The sequence below is a fragment of the Myiozetetes cayanensis genome, unplaced genomic scaffold (genome assembly GCF_022539395.1).
Source record: "Myiozetetes cayanensis isolate MyiCay16 unplaced genomic scaffold, myiCay2020 scf34, whole genome shotgun sequence".
NCBI classification, from domain to species: Eukaryota; Metazoa; Chordata; class Aves; order Passeriformes; family Tyrannidae; genus Myiozetetes; species Myiozetetes cayanensis.
In genome coordinates this window covers 267,941-291,986 of record NW_026087566.1, presented here as the reverse complement: position 1 = coordinate 291,986, position 24,046 = coordinate 267,941, and the positions used below count along the sequence as shown (strand labels likewise).

General features: G+C 54.9%; 1 protein-coding gene across 1 annotated transcript in view; it reads left to right on the top strand.

Annotated features, from left to right (window-relative positions):
* Window positions 1-24,046, top strand: part of WNT3 (Wnt family member 3) — a 36,307-nt gene that overhangs the window by 4,245 nt on the left and 8,016 nt on the right. The window contains exon 2 of the mRNA XM_050327560.1: window positions 21,728-21,969. Coding sequence (XP_050183517.1) covers window positions 21,728-21,969 — 242 coding nt within the window. The remainder of the gene's footprint in view (window positions 1-21,727; window positions 21,970-24,046) is intronic.

Here is a 24,046-nt window from a genome sequence, read left to right as displayed (position 1 = left end):
CTCAGCCACTGCAGGACTGGCTTTGGCCTTCCCAAGTTATTTTATTTCTGTCCCTCAGGAGTGTTTTTGGGGGTAACTGGAGGCTCTGGCAGCTGGCTGAGGATCCCAGTGGCCTTGGGCCCTGAGAAAGGGGCAGAGAGGAGCTTAAAAACCATGTTCCCACTGGTCCCAGAGCAGCTTCCTCATAAGGAAAATCCCAGGGGTGAGAACCCCCTGTAGCTGCAGTCTGAGGTGATGTGTACCTGGTGTCCCTCAGCTGCCCCCCTGCTGGAGCCACAACATTCCCTGCAGCCCCATGGGCTGGGGACAGAGTGGCTGGAGAGCAGCCAGGCAGGAAGGGACCTGGGAGTCTGGATTGACAGGAAGCTGAACAGGAGCCAGAGTGTGCCCAGGTGGCCAAGAAAGCCAATGGATCCTGGCCTGGCTCAGGAACAGAGTGGCAGCAGGAGCAGGGAAGTGATTCTTCTCCTGTACTCAGTGCTGGTGAGGCCACCCCTGGAGTGCTGTGTCCAGCTCTGAGCCCCTCAGGTCAGGAAGGACATGGAGGGGCTGGAGCAGGTGCAGAGAAGAGCAACCAGGCTGGGGAAGGGCCTGGAGCACAAGTGCTGTGAGGAGAGGCTGAGGTAGCTGGACTTTTTTAGCCTGGAGAAGAGGAGGCTCAGGTGTGACCTCCTCACTCTCTCCAACTCCTGACAGGAGGTTGCAGCCAGGTGGGGGTTGGTCTCCCAGAACCAGCAGTAGGACAAGAGGGCTCGGTCTAAAGCTGTGCCAGGGGAGGTTTAGGTTGGATATTGGGAAGAAGTTCTTTACAGAGAGAGTGATCAGGCATTGGAATGGCCTGCCCAGAGAGGTGGTGGATTCTCTGTCCCTGGAGGTTTTTAGGACCAGGCTGGATGTGGCATCAGTGCCATGATCTGGTAATCACAGCGGGGTTGGATCAAGGTGATCCAACTTGATGATCTTGGAGGTCTCTTCCAAACCAGTTAATTCTACAATTCTGTGAAAAGGGAGGTTTCATCCTCTTGGCACTGTGGTTTTTCCCATTCTCTGCAGGCTCAGAACTGCTGTCCTGTGTTCTGTCAGAGGCCCCCACAGCCTCATCCTGAAGGAGCAAAGGGACAGTGCAGGGTCAGACTCGGTGACCCTCGGGGGTCCCTGCTGTGCTGGGACTGTGGCAATGGGGGGGGTGATGGAGCTTGCCAGAGATGGAGCTGATGGCACCTGCAAGCCCAGAGGGGCTGCCCTGGGAGCACAGACACTCCCAGCAGCAGGCTGGGCTGGCACGTGGAGCTCTGAACCTCATGCCTAAACCACACATCACCTCCTGCTGCTGCTGCCAGCACCCACCAGTGCCTGGGGGTGCCACTGCTGCCCCTCAGAGTGCCCCAGCTGCTGCCAGGGCTGCAGGGGGATCTGCCTGGGCACTGCAGCTGGGGTGACCTGTGGCTGCTCATGAACACAGCTGTCAGCAGCTGAATGGCCACAAGTGTTCAGGACCTGCTGCTTTGAGAGGGGTTTGTGGCTTTAAAGGTTTCCTTCAGCATCTCCTACAGCCAGACATGGCCAGGGGGAATCCACATCACCCCCTCCAGAGGATGGGCAGTCCATGCCATGAAAGCAAGAGCTCTCCAGGCTGGAGTTCAGATTCCCCCCTGTCCTGAGCAGCACATTCACCAGCTCCTGCCCACTGCCAGGGGAGAGATTGCAAGGATGCACAGCCTGGGGAACCTCAGCACTCCCCAGGCCTTGCAGATGCCAGGTGCCATCTCTTGTTGGTTTTCTCTCTCCCCTGCACAGAATCCCTGAATGATCTGGGTTGGAAGGGACTTAAAGACCATCTCATTCCACCCCTGCCATGGCCCAGGGCGGTGCAGGGCAGTCCTGAGCTCAGCAACAGCTTCAAAAAAATGCTGGAGCACCAGAGCAATCAGAAATTTCACATTCCCCTGAATATCAGAGAATAATCCCTCCAAATGTACCCACTCCTGTCTCCTGGAGCCACATGAGCACAGGGAGAAGGGCTCTGACTCACACCAAGACTTACAAGTGTTTCTGCCCTTAAGCCAGAAATCTCTGGTACCAATCCTGTAACTAAATCTGGAAGTCAATTTAAGTGGCCACAAAGAGCTTTAAGAGGCAGTTTAATTGCAAACTGGCTGTTTCTCATCAGCCAGGAGGAGGCTGGGGGTGTTCAGCTTCTCAGAGGGCTCCTACAGGCAGGACAGAGCTGATCTTTTCTCTCCAGTGCCAAACAGTCCAACAGAGGGCCTGGTGGGGATGTTAAAGGCTGGTTCCTGAGGGCACCCTCCCTGCTGCAGGGTGGTGAAGCTCTCAGGTGCCCCTGGAGGTGAGGAGGAGCTGTCCTTGGGCATTTACAGCATTTACCTGCATGAAACCTTGGCCACTGAGGGGTGTCCTGCTCTGAGCAGGAGCTTGGGCTGGAGACCTGCAGGCAGGGAGCAGACCTGAGCAGCCTGAGGGGACACAGCTCTTAAATCCCTAAATCACTTTTTTAATTGCACTTTCACCCTTTCCTGACACCCTGAGGGCATTTGGCTTCCCGGGGGACAGATGAACACTCTCCCCAGGGCTGGGAAGCAGGGGCAGAGGGTTGTCTGCCACCTCACACTGGTGAAAGAGCCTCAGAGATGCTCACCAGGCCCTCCCACTGCCAGGTCAAGCAGTCCAGCCTGGCTGGATGCTGCGTGGAAAGGCAGGAAAACCTCTGGGCAGTGGTTTGAAAGAGCTAAAAACCAAACCTTAAGCACGAAATTGCAAAGACTAAAGAAGTGTGCTGTGTGCTGGGGCCGTGCAGATGTGATGCACGGCATTTTAAGTTACCTCTGTTACATGCCAAGTGACCCAGCTGGGTCAGGGGGTGCTCTGAGCCCTCTCACTGCTGACACTTTGCCATTGTCCAGTGAGCCCAAGCTGTTTCTGAGCCAATCTGGCTCTACTTGAGCCCCTTCTCAGACTTCTGCCAGGCCTGAGTGAACCATCCCTGGCATGTCTAGCAGGAGCCTGGGCACTGCTGGTTGCCCTCTCCCCGCTGACCAGCGTTTGGCTGGTCCAAAATGTGACAGCACATCCAACATGGAATACTCTTGAGCATTAAAGCAGAAAGAACTCTGGGTTCAGAGTCCAGCCCTTCACCAGCATGGACATATCCACAGTCCTTGATGGAAGTCAGGGCCTTTCCTCTTCCAGAAAATCCTTCTGGTGACTATTATCATTTTTGCAACGTTATAAAGCTTTTAGAAGACGGATTCGTGGATTTTATTGGTGTCCAGGGGATTCTGATCACATCTCAGGAGACAGAGTGGAACCTGGGCATGCAAATCCAGTGGTCTGGTGTTCCTTGGTTTTTAAGCACAGTCCTGCTCCCAGATTCCTGAAGGCAATGGCTCTAAAGGGAGCTTGTGATGGAAATTGGATTCAGCCTGGCACAGCTCTGAGCAGTTATGAGCTGCATCCCAAAATCCTGACCCACAGCAGAGGAACTGGGATGGGATGTCTGTCCCAGGAGAGGAAACCCCCAGGGCAGAGTCTGCTGCTGCCTCTGTGTAAAGCAGAGCTCCAGAGGGTCTCAGGTCAGACCTTGGGAGGGATGAAATCCTCCCCTGGTGGATGGAGCAGCCAATGACTCCAGAACAGGCACCTGGTTTTCACTGGCTGTTGTTTTGATGAGACAAATTTGGTGTTCACCAGCTCCTGCTCCACAGCCTTGCTCCTCTTCAGCTCCCAGCACCACTCAGGGGATCAATCACAGATTTTCCTACAGGGCATGAAATGGGAAGGGTTTGTCAGGCTGTAAAATTTACACATTCAGTCCCAGCTCATGCTCCCTAAGTCACCTTAAGCTGAATTTTAGCCTTACATGTCATCTTATTTTTGCTGACCTCATCTGAGGTTCATTTTGCATCTACAAATGGAGGTGGCTGTGAGCCTTGCAGGTGATATTACAGCGGTTCTGGCTGGAATGGAAGGTTTTGATGTCAGCATGTGTTACTCAGGGTTGTTTGGGTGGAGTTTTCAGGGTAAAGGCCATGGCTGGATGGGGACTGTGCTGTGATTAACACTTGGTGCCCCTTTAGCACCACCTGGGCACTGGGATTTGCAGCTTTTCCTGGGCTAATCCCTGGAAAGAAAGCTCAGAACTGCTCTAATCTCGAGACTCCCTCAGCTCTCCCACCCCAGGAGCCCCCTCTTCCCTGTCCTTTGACTGGGAGCAAAGCCAGGGCTCCTGAAAAATTCCAAACTACCCCCAAATCAGGAGGTGCTTGCACAGCACGGGATAAGGCAGTGGTGGCTTACAAATCCACATCCTCTGTCCAGCCTGGAAAATGGAATATTCCCCCTGTAAAATCAAAACTGGTGGTCCCCAGGGCTGCCAGTGCAGCTGCTTTGGCACCCCTGACACGTTAAAGGAGCACACTTTGAGAAGCAAATCTGCTGAGGTGATGGAGCCAGAGCTCCTCACTCCTGTGCAGCAGAGAGCAGGTCCCCTCCTTGGCTAATTTGCTCATTTGTCTTTTTCACAGTGTGCTGAACCTGCCTGTGTTTAATTAATCTTACAAATCTAATCAGGTCTAACTGGCACCTTTCCCAGTCCTTTCACCTTTGAATGAGGATCCCTTTCCCTGCTCCCCTCTGGCATCAGGCACAGGGACCCTCCTGCAGCTTTTCAACAGGCAGAGCCTCCAAGTCAAAGGCAGGAGGGGTCGGTGTCAGGTGATAAAACAGTGATTTATTTTTATTCTGATCCTATTTCTGTGTCCCACAGTCACCCAGTTTTCCTGTAGTTGCTTTCTAGAAGCTGTGAAGGCTCCTAATGAGGAAATTTGTGGTGATGCCTGAACGATGTCACAGGAGTTTGTCACAGCTCTGGAGTCCCAACAAGTGTCACTGAGCTACCCCCTCCCTCTCCCCCCCTCCCACGGCACACACCTGGGCTGGGCTGGTTTCCTTGCTCACTGTGGCACATTTGCAGCTCAGGTTGTACCTGCAGAGGTGTAAAATGAGCCCAGTGCCAGTTTTGGTCCCTGGATGGAGGTGGCAGAGCAGGACAGTGGTCTCAGCTGAAATGCCTGCAGTCCATGAGAGCACTCCTGTACCACAGCTGGGTCCAGGTCACCCACAAACACCACAAAACTGTTGATTTTCCTGTAGGAGCTCCCATTTCAGCCCCATCCCAGGTTTCAGCCAACAGCACAGCTATCCCAGATCTCAGCTCTGCAAACCCCTGATCACTGATCTGCCTTTCACTCCATGCCCTCCCATGTACTTTCCATCCCTGCTGATGCTTCCAATACTTAAGGCTTTTTGGGTTTTTGTTGCAAAAGATTCCACCTGTGTCTTTTAAACTCTGATTATTGCACGAGGTGTGCTCTGGCCTCATTAGGTTTGGGAACAACCAGCTCACCTTCAGTAAGTTTCTAATGAAACCCCCCTGATGTCTGTCTGACAAGTGGTTAATGCAGAACCCCAACCCAGGGCTGGCTGGATATTTTCACTTTTCATTCCAGTTTGTTCTTTTTTTTTTTTTTTAATTCCTCTGTAAATCTCCTAAAAACAAGATCTGCAGAAACAAAAGTCTCGTTTGTGGCTCTGGTGGGGCACGTCCTGCTGCTTCTTTTTGGTTGAGTGAGAGCATGAAGAGGTCTGGGAGCTGATTTGAGCCCCTGCACAAAGGGAGCATGTGCCTCAAACCGTGCTGCAACTCCCACAATTGGAGTTTTGGAGGCCTAAACTCTACCAAAGCCCCTGAAGGAGCCCCCTCCCCACGTCCACTGCCCGTGGTCTTCCCAGTCTTGCTGTGGGCAGTGATCTCATACCCTGGTGACACCCTCTGAGCAGGGAAATGAGCTGCCCAAAGGCTCTGGAGGGAGAACTGGAGTAGCCCCATCACCTTCACACCCCGTGGTGTGAAGTTCTTGAGAACCAGCCCTTTTATACCCAGAGGACTCAGATGAGTCTTCCCAGCTGCTCAGAGGGGATGTGACCCCACGCAGTGCAGATGTGCCCAGCCTGAGGCAGATGTGTGTTTACCCTGGTGGTGCCTCCCACCAGCCCCCTGCTCCTGATGCTGCCCCAGCTCCTGCTCCCCCTTCCTGCTTCAGGTTTGGAGACCTGGCTGGAGGGGTTGGAGTTTGAGTCACACCAAAACCTTCAGTTTTGGTCCAGGTCTTCATGGCCCTGCTGTGAGTCCTTGGTGTCCCACCCAGCCCGAGGTTTAGTTGTGTTTCTCCCAAACCCCCTCATCCCAGCAGCCCTTTTTCGATCCTGCTGGGCTGGGAGACGTGGCTGGGTGACAGCTGAGGGTCCATGGGCTGGGATTTGGAGGAGAGAGCCCTGGAGATCCACCCTGAGCCTCCAGACCTTGGCTCGAGGTGCGTGTTGGCTCTGCTGCTGGGGTGGAAACCACAGGCAAACTGGAGCATCAGCTCTCTGATGTGGGTTTGAGTGTCGGGAATATTCAAGGTAACCCCTGAGAAATGAGAGAAATGGGGGGGTAAGAACCACCCCCCACCCTGGGTGCTGGAATGACTTACCCTGGAAAACTGCTCTGCAGGGAAAGCCTCTTCAAAGAACATCTGCTCTGGGCTTGTGCTTTTAGTCTGTGCTTCCTGAGTCCTATCAGGCTCCAGGGATGTGTTTTGCCTGGGCTCACACCTGGGATCACCTGATACCACCCCTCCACCACCTTCCCCAGGATGGGCTCTGGGCTCAGCTGGGATCAGTAGAGCTGCTACTGGCCAGAAAAACAGGGAAAAAAATGATTAAAAAGAAGGGATTTCTCGGCAATAACAAATCTGTGAGGAAAGGTTTGGTTTTTCAGATCGATGCCCCTCTATTCCTGACCAAGAACTCTGGGAGTAAAGGGTATTTCTCATGATATCCATGAAATCCAGATCTGATTTTCCTTCAAAAATTATGGAAAAGGTGTTTTTTGGCATTGGTGAGGAGCCTGCAGGAGAGCTGTGCAAGGACACAGAGTGTCCAGCATGCTGAGAAAAGGTTGTAAGGGGAGAGCAGAGGAAACCTGGGCTGGTGGAGGTGTCCCTGCCCGTGGCAGGGGGGTTGGAATGGGATGAACTTTGAGGTCCCTTCCACCCCAAACCATCCTGTGACTCCATGGAGATTCTGTGATGGAGTTTGCCCAAAGGCTGGGCCACAGAGGGCAGGGCTGGCTGACATTTATCCAGGGGGATAACACAGGGGCAGATTAGTGGGAGTTCATTGCCCATGAAGGAGTGGAAATTAGGAAAGGGTCCCAAACCTGCCCAGTGCTGACAGAGGCTGGATTTTCTATGGCAGCTACGCTGGGAACAGCCATCCTTATGGACAGTTTTATTATGGACAGTTTTATTGTGGGCAGTTCTTTGCAGGGGGGACTTCAGTGCTCAGTAATAAACAGTAATAAACAGTATAATGTGCATCTCCAAGATTTGCACCCTGTTGCTCTCTCACTTGCCCAGATTCCTGGGGCTGTGTTGGATGACAGAAAGGTCTGTGGGGAGCTGTGATGGATCTTTTACTCTGAGCAGAAAACATCAGCCTGTCACTATTTTAGCCACTGATTATTTTTTATTGCTGCATCCCGAGGTCTATTTGCAATCTGATCATTGAATTTCCCCCCAAAAAATGGTTCTATAAAACGAGGAAAGCACAGCAACAACCCCCCAGGAGCAAGGGGCTCACTGCTCAGGATGTTGGGGGTTACAGGGGGGCAGCCCAGCACCAAAGCTGTTCCCTGGCAGTGGGGTGGGGGAGACAATCAGAGGGTAAAAGTGCAAAACTCGTGGCTTGAAATAGGGACAGTTCAGTTGGTAAAGCAAAGCTGAACACACAAGGTAGGCAAAGTGAGGAATCCTTCCAACATTCCCATCACAGGCAGGTGTTCAGCCTCTCCCAGGAATGCAGGGACCCATCACACATCCTGGTCACCTGGGAAGGCAATGCTGGAGCTCCAAACACCCCCCACATCCTCCTGCTTCCCCAGCTTGTTGGTTAGTTGGTTATTTATCACTCAGGGTGAGCCACCTCCCCTGGAAAGGTTCCAAAATGTCTCTCTCTCCACCAGTCCATGATCACCTCCAGGACTGCTGGGTCAGCAGAGTTTCCCATCCAAGCCCTGGGCAGTGAGATCCCCTGCATGGGGTCAGGTGTGTGATGCACCAAGAGAACGCCCTTGAACCCTCACTGAGGTGCCAAGAGGAGCTGTGCTCCAGTTCCAACCTTCCTGAGGTGTTTCAAACCCCTCCACTCACGTCCCTCTTTCCCTTGGAGGGTTGAAAGTACATTTCTCACAGCTTGTCCTGTCTGGGCTGGCCCAAAGCCCCCCCCACAGACTGTCTCCTGTTTAACTCATTGCAAGGCTTCTTGCTGCTGCTCAGGGGAATTATTGACCCCTGGAATTGAAATTATCTGAGGGAAATGTGTAATTGGATTGTGGGACAAGTTCCCAGGAGGAACTGTGGGGGCTACAAACACCGTGGGGTGAGAAAACCACTGAGCATCACTTCAGTCACTGTCCTTAAACAGGCCAGTCCAGAGCCAGCCCCCAGCTCAGGACATCCCCCATCCCCTCCCTGCTGAGCCTGCCTGGACAGGGCACAGCCACCTTTCCCCCTTGCCTTGTGTCTCGTGGTGCCTCCCAGCAGAGCTGAGTTACCTGTGCAGGAGGCAGAGCACCATCTACACTGACCTTCACAGCCCCAGAGCACCCCAGGGGTCAAGATTTTCTTCAATAATCATGGCACTTTGTGTCTCACACCCTCCTAGAGCCCAGAACCCTCCACCCCAGTGCTGCTTTGCTCTCCATGGAGAGAGGACACCCCTAGCCAGTAGTAAAGAGGCCTAATTTTTCACCAGAGGAAACCACCAGGACTGGTTCTAGATGTGGTTTCCAGAAGGTCCAACTTGGCTGGATGAGACACAAAACTCTGCCAGACCCAGCTCAGCCTGCTGAGACAGAACTGGGTGCCCCCAGGATGGGCAGCCCAAGTGACCCCAGGCCCTGCTGTCCCCTCCTGGGCCAGGCTCGTCCCTCCTGTGGGATAAACACCCCGGGTTGTTGATGGCAGCAGAGCCACCCCTGGCACCCCAGTCCTGCTCTCAGAGAAGGACTCTCCAAAGATGCAAACCCCCCTTAGATCACACCCCAAATTGTGGGACAGCTGAGGTGGCCCTGGTCACACAGGGTGCACTCACAGAGGTACAGCCCCACCAGGACCCCCCGACCTCGGGGGGGAGATTCCCCAAACAAACCCCAGCGTCTCCCTTCGGAAGGGAAGGTTTTTCCAGCGCTGAAAATCCTGCCGTGTTTATCGAGGTCACAATCCCGGGAGCCTGGATTTGCATATGCAAATCATATGCATTTATGTAAATTCCCGGCCGAATAATATTCTCCCGGTGCCCGCAGAACAGATCCTCTCCCACGGCAAATCCCCTGATTGTGTTTTCCAGGCCGAGGGTGACATTGCTTTGACCGAACGTAACATTTCTATCTGCTGCGGGAACAATGCGGGGGGAGCCCCGCTCCGGGCACGCACCCCCTGTGCGAGCCGCTCCATCCCTCGCCGGGAGCAGCGGCTCCATCTCCCCTCCCCAGCCCTGCCTCCCCCACCAACCTCCCCCTATCCCCACCCTCCCGGCCTCTGCCGGCAAAGAACTGCGAGCCAAACCGCGTGCGATGCCAAGACAAAGCGCTGGGAGCAGACGCCAAATCACTTCCAAGCCCGCGACAGAGCCCTGAGTCACCCAAACCGGAGCGGCTCCCCCGGAACGGGCTCATCTCCCAAAAGTGCTGTTGCTGCAGCAACACTAATCCACACGTCGGTGGGCAGGGAGAGAGAATGTGAGGGATGCAACGCCCTCCCCGTGCTCAGACGAGGGGAAATTACACCAGGGCAGAGGGATCTGCTGGCCCTGCCGGGAGGCCCTTTGGTGTGGGGACTCCTCGGGCAGAGGGTTCTGCCCCAGAGGGGACCGCTCTGGGAGCAGGTGAAGGGCTCAGCTCTGACCTCACTCGCTGCCCCACAAGCTGAGAGGGAGGAGGAGGTGACAGAGCTCCCTGAGCTGTCTGGGCTGACTTCTGACTTCTCCACAAGGTCACCTGAGGCCCCGAGGTCTCAGCTGGACTGACTGTGCCTCACACCCAGTCTGGGCTGAGCAGCATTTGTGTCCTGGCCCCAGTTCCTTGGCTCGTGTCACCAGCAGGTTCCAGGGCCACCCTTCCCCTCTCTGCCCTCCCCTCCTGCCCTGCTCCCCTCGGGGGCTCACAGAATACCCTGAGCTGGAGGGACCCTCCAGGATCACCCCAAGGACCCCACCACATCCCTGAGAGCATCATCCAAACACTCCCTGGGCTCTGTGAGGGCTGTGGGAGACAGAAGAGCAGCAGTGGGGGTGACATCAGGAGGGGAAGTTGGGTGCAGAGACAAGAGGGTTGCAGTGAGCAGCAGCACAGAGGGAAGGAGGGAAGGCCAGGGGTAGGAGGTTTGTGGAGGAAGAAGGTTGTGACTGAGCAAAGAGAGGGTGAATGTGACACTTTTGGGGGGAGAGACTTTCTCCCATCAGAAACGTAATGGCTTTTGGGGTGAGGCTGTTGACAGATGTCAGTGAAACAACCCAGCTTGGAAATGAGAGGCTTTCTGGGTGTTCAGAAGGCAGGAGGGGGGCAAGTTTGAGATTTGGGACTCGGCAATTCCCATCTCAGGACTGAGCAGGGAGGACACAGGAAGGGAAGAGGAGAAATGAGAGCTGCAGAGGGGAGAGGAGCTGCCCTCCCAGTTACAGCTCTGGGCAGAGACACAGCAATTCCAGCTCCCAGCTGCCCAGGGAAGCTCAGCCAGGCAGATGGGCTGGAGTGGCTGCAGGACAACGGTGTTGACTGTGTGACAGTGGCACTGAAACCACCCAGGACATCCTGGTGCCACCCTGCACTCCTCCCCCTGCCACCCTGCCAGGCATCTCTCCATCCTCCCTCACAGAGTGGGGGATCCCAGCAGAGCATCGGTCAGATCCATCCCAACCCCCCCAAGCCAAGCTTCTGGTCCTTCAGCAGGTTGTCCAGGGCTGTGTCCTGGTTGTGTCTCCAAGGACAAAGGCCCCACAAGATCTCTGGGGAACCTCTTTCAGTGCTCTGTCACCTCACAGTGAGCAATCCTCTTGTGTTCAGAGAGTATTCCATGTGTTCCAGCTTGTTCTCATTGCCCCTTGTCCTGTCTCTGGATACCATCAGAGGAGTCTGGCTGCAGCTTCTCCACTCCCTCCCATCAGTTATTTACACTCACTGACCAGATCTCTGCATGGATTTCTCTTTATTTACACTCACTGACCAGGTCTCCATGGGTTTCTTTCCCTCAGTCTCCACAGTTCCGTCTCTCCCAGCCCCTTGTACATCAGGTGCTCCATCCCCAGAACACCTTTGCTCCTGCACCAGCTGCACAGACATTTCCCAGCCCCACAGGGCACTGAAGGGAGCATTTAAATGGCCTTTGGTGCTCTTGCCTGCCCACACAATGCCCAGGATTGCAAGGCAATTGCAAAATGCTCCCCTGCTGGACTCCTCTGACTCCATTCCCATCTCATCCCCTGGATCTGCTCTCAACCAGTTGCCCAGAAGGGAAAATGCCACTTCCCTTCCCTGCACAGCTCACCTGCCCAAGCCTCTGTGTGTGCAGAGGGAGGTGCTGGGGGGGTTCTGAGGCTGAAAGGGTCACCTGCTGCTCTCTTATCCAGAGGGGCTGCTCAGAACAGCCCCCTGACCATCCTGGGGGGCTCCACCAGACTCCCACCTGCATGTCCATGTCCTGGGGAGCCCCAAACTGGACATGGGATTCCACAGGTGCTGAGTAGAGGGGAGGAATCACATCCCTCAGGGTTCCAGCCTTGCCAGTGCAGGCCCAGCATGCAGATGACCTTTTTTCCTGCATGGATAAAAGGGACTCCCGTTCCAGTTGTTGCCCACCAGGATCCTGGAGTCCTTTCCTGCCAAGGGAGTCAGCCCAGCCTGTCATGCTGCAGGGGGCTGTCCCACCCCTGAGGCAGGACCTTGCATTGGCTTTTCTTGAGTTTCATGAGGTTCATGGAAGTGTCCAAGGCCAGGTTGGACGGGGCTTGGAGCAACCTGGGACAATGGAAGGTGTCCCTGCCCGTGGCAGGGGGGTGGAATTGGATGATCTTTAAGGTCCCTTCCAACCCAAACCAGCCTGGGATCCCATGGTTCTAATCATGCCTCTAAAATGAGCTGCTGGAGGGGAGGGGTTTATCTCCTGATTGCACTGATTGAATTCCTGTGCACAAGTCCTTTAACAACCATCCTGACCTTCCTTCTGCCTCTTCCTTCTGTGCTGGACACAGGGCTCTGAATTTCTTTATTCCTTTAACTGCCAGGACTGTGAGAGTCAGCTCAGACTTCCAGCCCCAACTACACCATCTCCCATGCTTTTGGTGCCAGGTCCCTGCAAGAAGCAAGACACTCCTGAGGAAGGGGCCGAGGGGACAGACAGGGATCAGGACAGCCAGCTGGGCTGGTGGGAGCAGCTCCCAGGTTTCCAGTGGTGCTTGTGGGCTGTGGACTGTTCCTGCACAGGGAGCTGCAGGCAGAGCACTTGGAAAATGTTTAGAAGCTCATTTCTGCAACCACTGACCCTCAGCCTTTCACCCCAGGGTGAGCAATTCATCTGCAGGGCCTCACACAGTTCTGCTCACAGCAGCACAGGCTGGTTTTGGTGGCACTCAGAGAACGTGCAACAAGTGTTGGGCACTGGTCTTTGTCTTTGAGAATTGTGCCTTTGCATTTGCCTGGTCTGAATTCCCACTCACCAGCCATTGTCTCACCCTCTTCTGCTGGACACAAAGTCTTAATCTTCCCCCTCTTCTCACTGTAACTAAATAATCTCTCAGAAGTCCTTCCAATAGACTAATCAAACTGTCAGCATAAGCCACTGCCTCAGCTCGCTGCTATTGCTCCTTTGTCCCCTTCCCATGTTTAACATCCCCTTTACAAGGAGGAGGAGGCTTAAACCTCTGCAGATTGTGCAGCACCGTGTGCTCCTGACGGGGAGAGACGGCTCAGGCTGGGCCAGAGCTCTGGGGAGGAAACCCCAGGGATGGGCACTGCAGTGGCCTGGTTGGGGGGGTGTCACACACATTTCTTCAGCCAAACTCATCTGATTTCCATCCAGAAGGTACCTGGAACAGCAAAGCCACTCCAGCAAGAGACCCCTCTCAGAAGGGACCAGACCTGCAGCTCCATCTCCCTTCCCTTTGGCCCCCCTGCCAAGCACTCCCCACCCACTCACAGGGAAGTGCTCAGGGCCAGGTCAGGTGGGGCCCTGAGCAGCCTGCTCTGGTGGGAGGCAGGGCTTGGAAGGAGATGATCTTTAAGGTGCCTTCCAAGCCAAACCACCCTGTGGTTCCATCATCTCTTTTGATCAGAGCCAAAATCACTTTGACTTGCTAAACCACCAGAACACCAACTCAGCAAAACCAAACCCAGTCAGTGGCAGGGCAGCACCTGGGTCTTGTGCAGGGAAGGCAGGTGAGACACCCTATTTTTTTTATTTTATTTTTATTTATTTTTATTTATTTTATTTTATTTTTATTTTATTTTTATTTTATTTTACTTTATTTTATTTTATTTTGCTGCAACCTGGCCTGTGACACCGGGCAGAGCAGTGGGTGCAGGGATGTGGGTGATGGCTGGCAAGCCCATGCACAGGAGAGCAGCTCATGCCATGCCTACAGAGAAAAAAAAATTGAACAAAACAGCAACATTTAATTCAGTTTATGTGGAAAAAAAATCTCCCTGTGAACCTTCTGGGGTCTGGCCTTGGTCATCCTTCACCCAGAGAACACCCACGTGCACTGCACTGCCCAGAACTCAAGGGCAGCTTCATCTGAGCTGATCTGGGAAGTCCTTCCCTAATTCTCTGAGGAGCCAGAGGAGCTGCTCTGGGCTGTGATCTCCCTGCTCTGCAGCAGCTCCACGTGGACCAGAGTGACTGTGTCCCACCTGTGCCTGCTGCTCCCCACCAGTCCCTTGGGAATTCTGAGCTGCAGCCCCTGGGGTTTAAAGGGGAGAAGTGGCCCCCAGTGGCAGGGAGGGCAGGAGATCCCATCAGCAGTGCCAGGAACACCCAGGGTAGGAGGAAAGCTGAGGAAATCAATGTTTTCAGAAGCCCTGATGCACCCAACACACCCCTGCCCTCGCACCCACCTCACCACCCAGGTGAACCCTCACCTGACAGAGCCGCTCCTGGTCCCAACCTGCACCTGTTTGCACTGGCGATATTTGCATTTCCCTGAAATCTCCCACATCAAAGAACTCCAGCTCTGCTGAAGGGGAGCAGCCCCTGCAAGGCACCAACCCCTCCCCAGGCCCACAGCCCTGCCCCCCCAGGTACCCCTGGATTGCAGCCACACTCAGGTTCACTGAAGCTCCTGATGCGTTTCGGAGCTGGACGTGGATTTTTCATGGCTCTCTCTGTGGAAAGATCCTTCCCACAGAGAACAGTGGCCACCCCCAGCCCATCAGACACACCAGCTGTGAACAAGTCTCTGCAAATAAGCCCAGTGTGGGAATTTGCTGTGTCCAACAGCAACAGCTCCTGGAGTGTGTGCAGCTGGGGCTGAGGCTGAGGCTCCTGGACACGTCTCTGTTGGGATGCAGTTTGCTTTTGGCCTTGGCAGCAAGCCCAGGGCACGGCAGGTGCTGACCCAGAGCAGGAGGGTGAATCCCTGGGGGATGATTTGGGAGTTGTCCATCAGCTGGTGCTGGTACCTGTGGAGGGGGAGGCTCTGCAGCTCTCCTGGGAGCCGCCTCCTCCCATCCCCCTCCTCCTCAGCCCCAGGCTCTGTCCTGTCCTTCTCAGGCAGCCTGAGGTGACAGCTGGGACACCAAGGGGACAGATGGTTCCCCTTCTGCCCCAAAATCAGAGCCTGGGACACCAGGTCACAGCAGTGTTGGTGGGAAGGGATCCTGCCAGCCTGCAGTGCCAGCTCCTCTGGAGCAGCATTCCAGAGCAGCAGGGACTGTGTCCAGCTGACACCCCCAAATTCCCAAGGATGACACCCCCCCAGCACTGCTGGGCACCTGGAAAGGGAATCCTTCCTGATGCCCAGCCTGAACTTCCAGGCTGCTCCTCAGCTGTTTCCCCTTCTTATGTCATCTGTGATGCCAGTGGGAAGAGTTTGGCTCCATCACACCTGTAGCTGTTGTGGGACACCCTCAGTGAACCTTGTGAGAGGAAACAAACCCCAGACAATTACCCTGATTCTTTCAGAGGTTTAGCAAACACGCAGGGCTGGGGCTGTGAGGAGCAGGAGGATCCTGCTGGTGACTCTGCCCAGCACAGCCAGGGGGAGGGTGGCACAGCCTTCTTGGGCAGCATCACATTGGCAGGGAAACCTCCTGGCTTTGTGGATTAGGAGAGGTTGTGGCGTCAGAAACAGCAGCAAATATGAGGGGTTTAACCCTGGAAGAGCTGGGTCATTTCCACCCTTTGCTTTCACCTTCATCTGCTTTTCTGCACTGGCTCTTCTTCTTTTTTATTGACTGACAGAGCAGAATGGGAAATACATAAAATGATGGATAATAATCCCATTTGTAACATAAATACAATAAACACCCACACTGAGCAGGGCAGCCCCAACACTCACCTTGGTGCTTCCATGAGCCTCATCCTGGCTATTCCCTGCTCTGGCTTTCCCTTCCCATATCCCTGCACTCTTTTTCTTTTCCACTCATGTCTTCCTGGGATTAAACACTCAAGAGTTTACAGTAATCCATCCCCTGCCAGCCTGTCTACAGTGTGTCCATCCATCCCTCCATCCATCCCTCCATCCCTCCATCCCTCCATCCATCCATCCATCCGTCCATCCCTCCATCTGTCCATCCATCCCTCCATCCATCCATCCATCCCTCCATCCATCCATCCCTCCACCCACCCATCCCCTCAGTGGCACTGCAGGTCCCAGGGGCAGTGTCTGTGCCAGACCCACCACTCTGCTCTGGTGCCCACCCAGCACTGGTGGAGCCCCCAGGGAGTGGGATGGGGGGATGGGGATGGATCCTGGGGCTTGAGCTGCTGTCCTGCAGCCCAGGATCCCTCCCAGCTCAGCTTTCCCACTCACCACCAGCAGATGAGGAGCCACCACCTCACTGGTGTCTCTCCATGATTTGACAGCTCTTCAGACCTGGCAGCTCCAACCCCTCCACCTCTTGCAGAGGATACTTCATTTCCAGGCAGCAGAGAGGGTGGGGAGGATGGGAAGCACTCCCAGGGGTGAGATCAGAGTGGCTCAACCGCTGCCACTGCAGCACCGACTCACTCTGGACTCACAGAGAACTGCCACAGGGACTCAAACCCTTCCTGAGTGACACAGTCACACACAGCCCCCCACTCTGAGAGGCTCCTGAGCCACTGCCCATCCCCAGGGGCTTCTTTGGTGGGGCACCATCCCCTGGAAGGGCAGCCTTGCTGAGCTCTGCTGCCTCTGCACCTGCAGCACAGGACAGGGACAGGTCACAGGGACATGGGATCCCCCCTCTGGAATAAGCAGAGCATTTGGCATCCAGCCAACATGAAAACACTCCTGGTGTTACTAAGAACAATTTTCTCTGTGTGCAGATATTTGGGCTTTTCATTTGAATTAATGCAGATTTAGCCTGGGATGTGTTTCAGTAGCTGCTTCAACATCAGTGTTGGTTGGAGGCTGAAATAAAACAGCAGCAGCCCCTTCCTCTGACTCCTCAGCCCTGGAGCTGCCCCTCTTCAGCACCTCTTTGGAGTATTCCTGGGAGTGATTCCCAGGTGAACTCCTGCCTTTGTGAGGGGTTTGAGAGGGTTCCAGCCCTCAGGTGTGACCACACGAAGAGAGAATTGTAGCTGGGCAGAAAGTGGCCTTGTGGGCTGGGGAGTGTTGGGCAGGTCACACACACAATTTAATGAGGTCCTTTTCAAACACACCAGCTGGGAACAAAGCTCTTGGCCAAGAGGTCCCACCACTGGTGTGGAAAGTGCACAGAGACTTTCCAGGGCAGCTGAACATGAAAGCCCCACATCCCTCCCCTGCCTGTGGGACTCATCCTTAGCTGGAGGATCCTGTTTAAAAACTGTTTTATTGGCCCCCCCAAGGATTGCAGAGCTGGGGGGTGGTCTGTGGGGATGGTGATATCTCAGACCGGGGAAAAAAGTGTCCCCTCTGTGGGAAAGCTCAACACTCTGGACAGGCTGAGCCGAGATTAAGCAGGGGGTGATTCCAGAGTTAAAGTTTAACCAGTAGAGCTACCACCCAGTCCCTCAAACTGCAATTGGAATGGAAAGTGCTGCTCCCCCCGGGCCAGGCAGAGCTGTGACAGCAGGAGGCCACTGGCACAGCGGGCTGTGGGAAGCAGAACATGGACCAGAACTGGAAAACAACAAATACCTCTGAAAACCATGCAGTGAAAACGGGCAGAGACAGCTTTTCCCCAAGGCAGCAGGTGGCAAACAAGGTCTGAACCGTGAGCTGGCTTTCTCCTGCTGGTTCTCAGCTTTCCCAGGGCATTGGCACGACATCAGAGGGCATGAGCAGGCCAGTGTTTGCCTTGTCACCCTGTGCTGCAGTGACCTGAGCTGCTGGGGGAGGGAAAACCTCTTGCCCAGAGAAGCTGTGCCTGCCTCTGGATCCCTGGAAGTGTCCAAGGCCAGCTTGGACAGGGCTTGGAGCACCCTGGGCTGGTGGAAGGTGTCCCTGCCATGCATTGGATGGGCTTTGAGGTCCCTTCCCACCCAAACCATCCTGGGATTCCATGATCAGGATTTCAAAGAGCTTCATTTCTATCATTCCTGCAGCTCTCAGGGACGTTTCTGGCCGTGGCTTTTGAGGCATTTGGGAAGGGCAGTTGTTATTTAAGTGCTGCTGGGACAAAGGGAGCAGGATCTGCTTTCAGCTGCTGAGTCCAGAGCCTGAAAACATTCCCTCAGCAGCACAGCCCAGGAATGTTCTCCCTGCATTTGGAGGGGAAAGCAGCAGCACTGACCTCAGGCAGTCCCAGGGGCTCACTGGAGGATGCAGCACAGCCTGCACTCAAAGGTCAACCCTGCACAGGGCTGAGGCAGCTCCCTGCCCACCTCCAGGACTCCCAGGGCTCCCACGACAGCGACAGGTTCATGGGATTGCAGGAGAAAGAGAAAGGGGTGACCCCACCTGGTTGTTCCCCAGTCCCCTCCTGGTCCTTTACTTCCCTTTTGTCCTCATGAAACTGGAATATGAAACACAGGTGAGCAAACCCCAGGTCAGAGCTCACCATGCCCTGCACACACAGCAGAGAGAGGATGGACAAACCTCTCCCCAGGGAGCTGCTTTCCTGCCAGGGCATCCCCTCTGGGAGGGTTCCACGGAGGAGCCTCTCCCCAGGGTTTGTCTGGGAACACCCAGCTGGGATGAGCAGCCTGTGGCACCTGGTGAGGCCAGTCCTGAGCGCTCCAAGCATCCTCCAGCCTCCTGCAGGCAGGGGAGAAGAAATTCCCCAGCAGCTTTGGAGCTCACTGTCAGGAAACCTGCCCTGGGGATCACCCCAAAAGCTGCTTTTCACCTGTGTGGGCACAGTTCCAGTCTGGCCAAATCCTGCTACTTCCAGGCACTGCAAGGTCTCATTTCTCTTGCTGCCACGTGTCTTTCCAACTGGAAAGATGAGTTTTCTGGCCAGCTCTGCAGGAAGGATGAGGGTGGGAGGGAGGGCAGAGCATCCTCCACACTCAGGCAGTGGGAGGACACGAGTCAGCTCTGCAGGGATCAGAGGATGCACCCACTGGCAGCTACAGAAAGAGGATCTGCACAGGACAATTCACTCCCAGGGCTTCAAAAGCCCATCCCAGGGCACTGAGAACCTTGGAGAGCCAGCTGGGTGTCTGGCACCAGCGGGTGGGAATGAGAGGAGTCGCTGGCCTGAGAGGGTCAGGACTCCTGAGAGGCTGAAGGGGGGAGGCAGAGAAAGAGGGAAGGGATCTCCTGTGTGTCTGCCATCAGCACTCAGTGCCTGTGTGTGCCCTGCACTCCCACAGCACTCACAAACAACCTCACACGTGTCCATGAACAGATAAAGGGGCTCCCAGCCCCGTGGAGCTACCCCTGAGGGTGCACAGGGACTGGGACTGGAGCTGCTGCTGGAAAGAGGGGTCTGTCACCTTCTGGGTGGAAAGCTGAGGGCAGGAAATGAGGATTTCCCTCTGATGTGATGGGAGCCAGAGAAAGGTGGGCTCAGGCAGCCAGGAGGGGCACTGAGAGCATGGAGAGCAAGGCAGGGCAGTGTGGGCTCTGCCACTCCTGCAGGCACAGCCCTGGGGTCGTGTCTGGGCTTTAAAAATTGTCCTTGTCCTCCACCTGCCCCAAATTCACCCCGTGACACTTCCTCCCCAATGCGATTCCTTCGTCTCCATGAGCTCTTGTTGTTGAGATTTAACCTTGTGATTTAGATTTAATTTGTGATTTAGATTTAATTTGTGATTTAGATTTAATTTGTGATTTAGATTTGATTTGTGATTTAGGTCTAATTTGTGATTTAGATTTAATTTGGGATTTGGATTTAACTCTGTGATTTAGATTTTAGATTTAACACCTTGTGTTAGAGCCAGTATTTGCCCCTGGGATCCCAGATCCGGATTTCAGAGAGGTTTTGTTTCATCTTCACATCTCAGCTGCTCCACAGAGGAACCACCAGCCCACAGGACCCAGGAGCTGCAGTCACTCCCAGGGGACTCCTGGGGAGGTGGGGATGAGGGGCAAAGAGGAATTGAGGGGGTTTTTTTGTGTGTCTAAGAAGGGTCAGCAGAGTGGGGAAATCACTGACAGGGGGACAAAACTGAACATTGGGTGGTGACTGGAGAGGAGAAGGTGCTGTCAGTGAGGTCAACAGGGAACATAAGGAGCAAACACTTGGCAGTGATGGAGGAGGAAAAGGGAAAGATGGGAAAGCTTGGATCAGGTGATCAGAAGCACATGGAATCCTCCACCAGCTGGGTGTGTGGCCATGGGCAACCTGAGCAGCCTCCACCCTGCCCAGCACACTCATCACCATCCCAGCCTCAACAGAGGCACCAGAACCAGCTGCACATCCTTTACATCATTCAAACCATTAGTGTGTCACTAAATCCACCACTTGGGGCCAGCCCTGTGTCCAGCCTGAGACTCCAGGCTGGGAGAGCAGCTCAGGACAAGGACAGTCAGCCCCAGGGCTCAGAAAGCAGCAGCATCTCTGTCCTTGGAGGTGCTTGAATAGGGGGACAAGGCCCTGAGAAACCCCCATCAACCCTGCCCTGAGCAGGAGGTTGGGCCAAAGCCCTGCTGAGGGCCCTCCTGGATTAACCAAGGCCCACAAAGGATTGGTTCATTCCCATACAGCCCTCAGGTGTGGGCAGGTGTGTGAGGGAGGAACAAGTGAAGTGGGAGAGGTGGTTGATGCCCCCCCAGAGCTGCTGTTTGAAGGTGCTTGCATGGGCAGACAGGAATGTGCTGCACCCCAGGCAGGGGATATGGGGAAAACAACCTGGGCAGCAACAACCCCCTGCACCTGTAAGGGCTGGGGGCCAACCAGCTGCACAGCAGGGCCTGGGGGGGCTGCAGGACCAAGATGTGAATGTGAAGTAGCCAAGGCAGTCATGAGGGCAGCCCAAGGACAGCACTGACAGCAGGCAGAGAGAGGAGCTCCTTCCCTTCTCCTCAGCACTGGTGGGACCCCACCTTCAGTCCTGTGGGCTCCCAGGAGGAGAGAAGGAGAATCCAAGAAAAACAGAATCTTCTGAGCTGGGAGGGGGCCCCAAGGATCGTAGAGTCCAACTGCTGGCCCTGCACAGGACGCCCCAGCAATCCCACCCTGATAAGTCAAATCTCTGTCATATCTGCCCATGCTGGCACCTGCACTGCGAGGTCTCTGCTCAGAGCTCCTGCTGGCACAGAACTGCTGCTGCCTCTCAGCTGTCCCCAGGGACCCCCCAGGCTGGGCTGGAGCCTGAGCAGCAGCTCAGCCTGTCCCTGCTGGTGTGACACAGCAGTGTCTCAGTGCTTCTCTAAAAAAAAAAATACACCCATTTCCACCCTTCGGTGACAATTTCTGGCCAGAGAAGCAATTTGACATTTAATGCTGGGCCACTGCCAGCTCCTCTCAGCTCTGCCCTTCCCAGCACTCAGCTGCTGCTGCAGACTGGGATCCAGCCAGGTGGGACTGGGGTGGCTCAGTGGCCGCTGGGATCACCTGCACAGGTGTCCACCCAGCCTGGGACACCTCTGACCCCTCTCCAGGAACGCTGGTCCCTCTGCTGACGGACTCACAGGTGTTGCCTCCCCAGCCCCAGCCCCTCGCAGGTCCTGTCAGACCCTCCAGCCCCTCGGGGGGGTCTCAGACACTTGGGAATATCTGGAATGGCTCCGGAGGGCTGAGCCCTCCCTCGGTGCCCACCAAGGCCCGGGGTGCCCCCAGGTGGGAAAGCCCTTTGCACACCAGTGGTGCCAGCAGCAGGAAGTCTCTTTTCCTCGGGAAACACCCATTTTTCAGTGCTTTTTTTGAACAGCTGGTTCACCCTGGCTCACCAAATTCCTGCTTTTCAGCACTTTTTTGTCCCCCCGATCTCTCTGTTCCCTTTGGCTCACCGAACTCCCTCTGGGATAAGGGGGTGGGGTAGAGCAGGACCATCAGTGGCTGCAGTTCCCAGCGCTCACGCTGTCCCTGTCCCCGCAGGTCCCTCGCCCTGGGGCAGCAGTACAGCTCCCTGGGGTCCCAGCCCATCCTCTGCGGCTCCATCCCGGGGCTGGTCCCGAAGCAGCTCCGCTTCTGCCGCAACTACATCGAGATCATGCCCAGCGTGGCCGAGGGGGTGAAGTTGGGCATCCAGGAGTGCCAGCACCAGTTCCGCGGCCGCCGCTGGAACTGCACCACCATCGACGACAGCCTGGCCATCTTCGGGCCCGTCCTGGACAAAGGTAACACCGCGGGGCCCCGGGGGCAGCCCGGGCGGGGCGGGCAGAGCTGGCACAGCCCTGCTTGGCCTCTGGAGACACCTCATCCTACCGGGAACGCGGCAGGGAATGACCCGGACCTCCCAGCTTTCAGCCCCAATGTCCCTGTTCTCTTTTTCCCATTTTTTTTGTGTGTTACATCCCAGGGGAAGGCTCTGCTCCCACCTCAGAAGGACCAGGGAGGATGGAAAGCACAGGAAGGGGAGGTTTAGCCCCAGGCACGTTCCCATGTCCTGGAATTGTGGGCTCCATCCCAACAGGGACCAGCAGGACTGGGGAAAGCCAAGGAGAGGGGCTGGGGTTGAGTTCCTGGGATTGATGCAAGGCTATTGGAGCTCACCCTGCCCACCCCAGGAGGTTTCCCCACCAGGGAGAAGCCATGGTTGGGAAATCCACGGTCCTGGTCAGGCTGAGTTGGGATTTCAATGGATCTTTTCACAGATGAGCCCAAAACCCTCAGGGCTGGGAACAAAGGCAGAGAACAAATGTGCTTTCCCTTCTCTTCATCACCTCCCCCTGAAAGGCCACCTTTCGGGATCCATTGACATGGATCAGGCACACTGGGAGCACGTGGATGAGGCACCATAAAATTGTGATTCCCAGGGGGATCTTGGGCCAAAATGAGGTTTCTGGGCCCCAGGACACCCTGAAGGGAGAGGCTGGAGGGCTCTGGTGGCAGATCACAGCAGCACAAAGTCCCCTGGGTTGCAAGTGACCCACAAGGACCATCCAGTCCAACCCCTGGCCCTGCACAGACACCTCAACAATCCCCCCCTGTCCCTCAGAGCGTTGTCCAAACCCTCCTGCAGCTCTGGCAGCCTTGGGGCTGTGCCCACTGCCCTGGGGAGCCTGTTCAGTGCCAACCACCCTGTGGAGGAAGAACCTTTCCCTGAGATCCAACCTGACCCTCCCTGACACAGCCCAGATAACCTGGATACAGATAACCTGTCCCACAGCTCAGACATCCCATGAGCAAACCAAGACCTTGGACTGAAAGGCAATCCCAGGAAACTGAGCCCAGGGGTGGATTAGGAACTGCCAGTGGATAAAAATCTCCAGTGTGTCCATCCCGCCCCCTGGGCTCTGGTGCCTCTGGGCCATGTTCAGCACAGGGGACATCCCCAGGTGACATCTTGGTTTCACAGCTTCCCAAACACAACCAGGAGCGTTTCCTCTCAGCCCCAGGGGTGTCCACACCCTCTGGGTCCCTGCAGCCTCTTGATTGCACAGGAATTATCCTTTCCAGTGCTGCCTTGGAAATGGGAATATTATGGTATAGCCTTTAAGAAACTGGAGAGGTTGGACTGGGAGCAGGACACTGGACTATTTCCCAATGCTCTCCTGGAGAGTGCAGGGCTTCTGGTGAATTTTCTCCCAGAGCCCCAAGGCTGTGCACATCAACAGCTCATGAGATCTTTTTCCAAGCTTCAGCCTCCCAGGAAGGGAAGGAAGAGTTTCAGGTCCCTGAAATGACAGTCCAATATTTCGGTGAGAATTACTCCTTTGTGTTAAAGTTCAGTCCTTTGTAGGAATCAGGATTGTGAAGTCTCATTAGAGCACTAATAGGGACCCTGACAATCATTTCCCCTCTTTTTGCCCAGGATGTATTTTGGGGTAACTACTGTATTTACTAGCAAACAACCTGTCATCGAGGCTCACCACACTCTAACTTGCTGCCTAATAAAAACCTGTCCTAAATTTCAGCACTTAAAAGATCAGAAAGTTTTAATTCTCTTAAAAAAAAAAAAAAAACAAAAAAACCCCACAAAACTATCATTAAAAAACTGTCATAAAAATTTTAAACACGTTCTGAAAGAACTGTTGGAGTGCTGAAAATCTCTCACCACCGCTTCTGTCAGCGTGAAAGCACTTACTTAAAAATTGGATTTGAACCATCCTGCCAGTAATGAGCAAACTGAACTTTGGATTTATGAAGAATATTTTAAGACCCTTTGGGCTGCAGGGACTGGAGCAGAGCCTCCTGTGTGGACTTGCCTCAGCACTGCCACGCAGTCAGCCCGAGCTGACAGGGTAAAATATC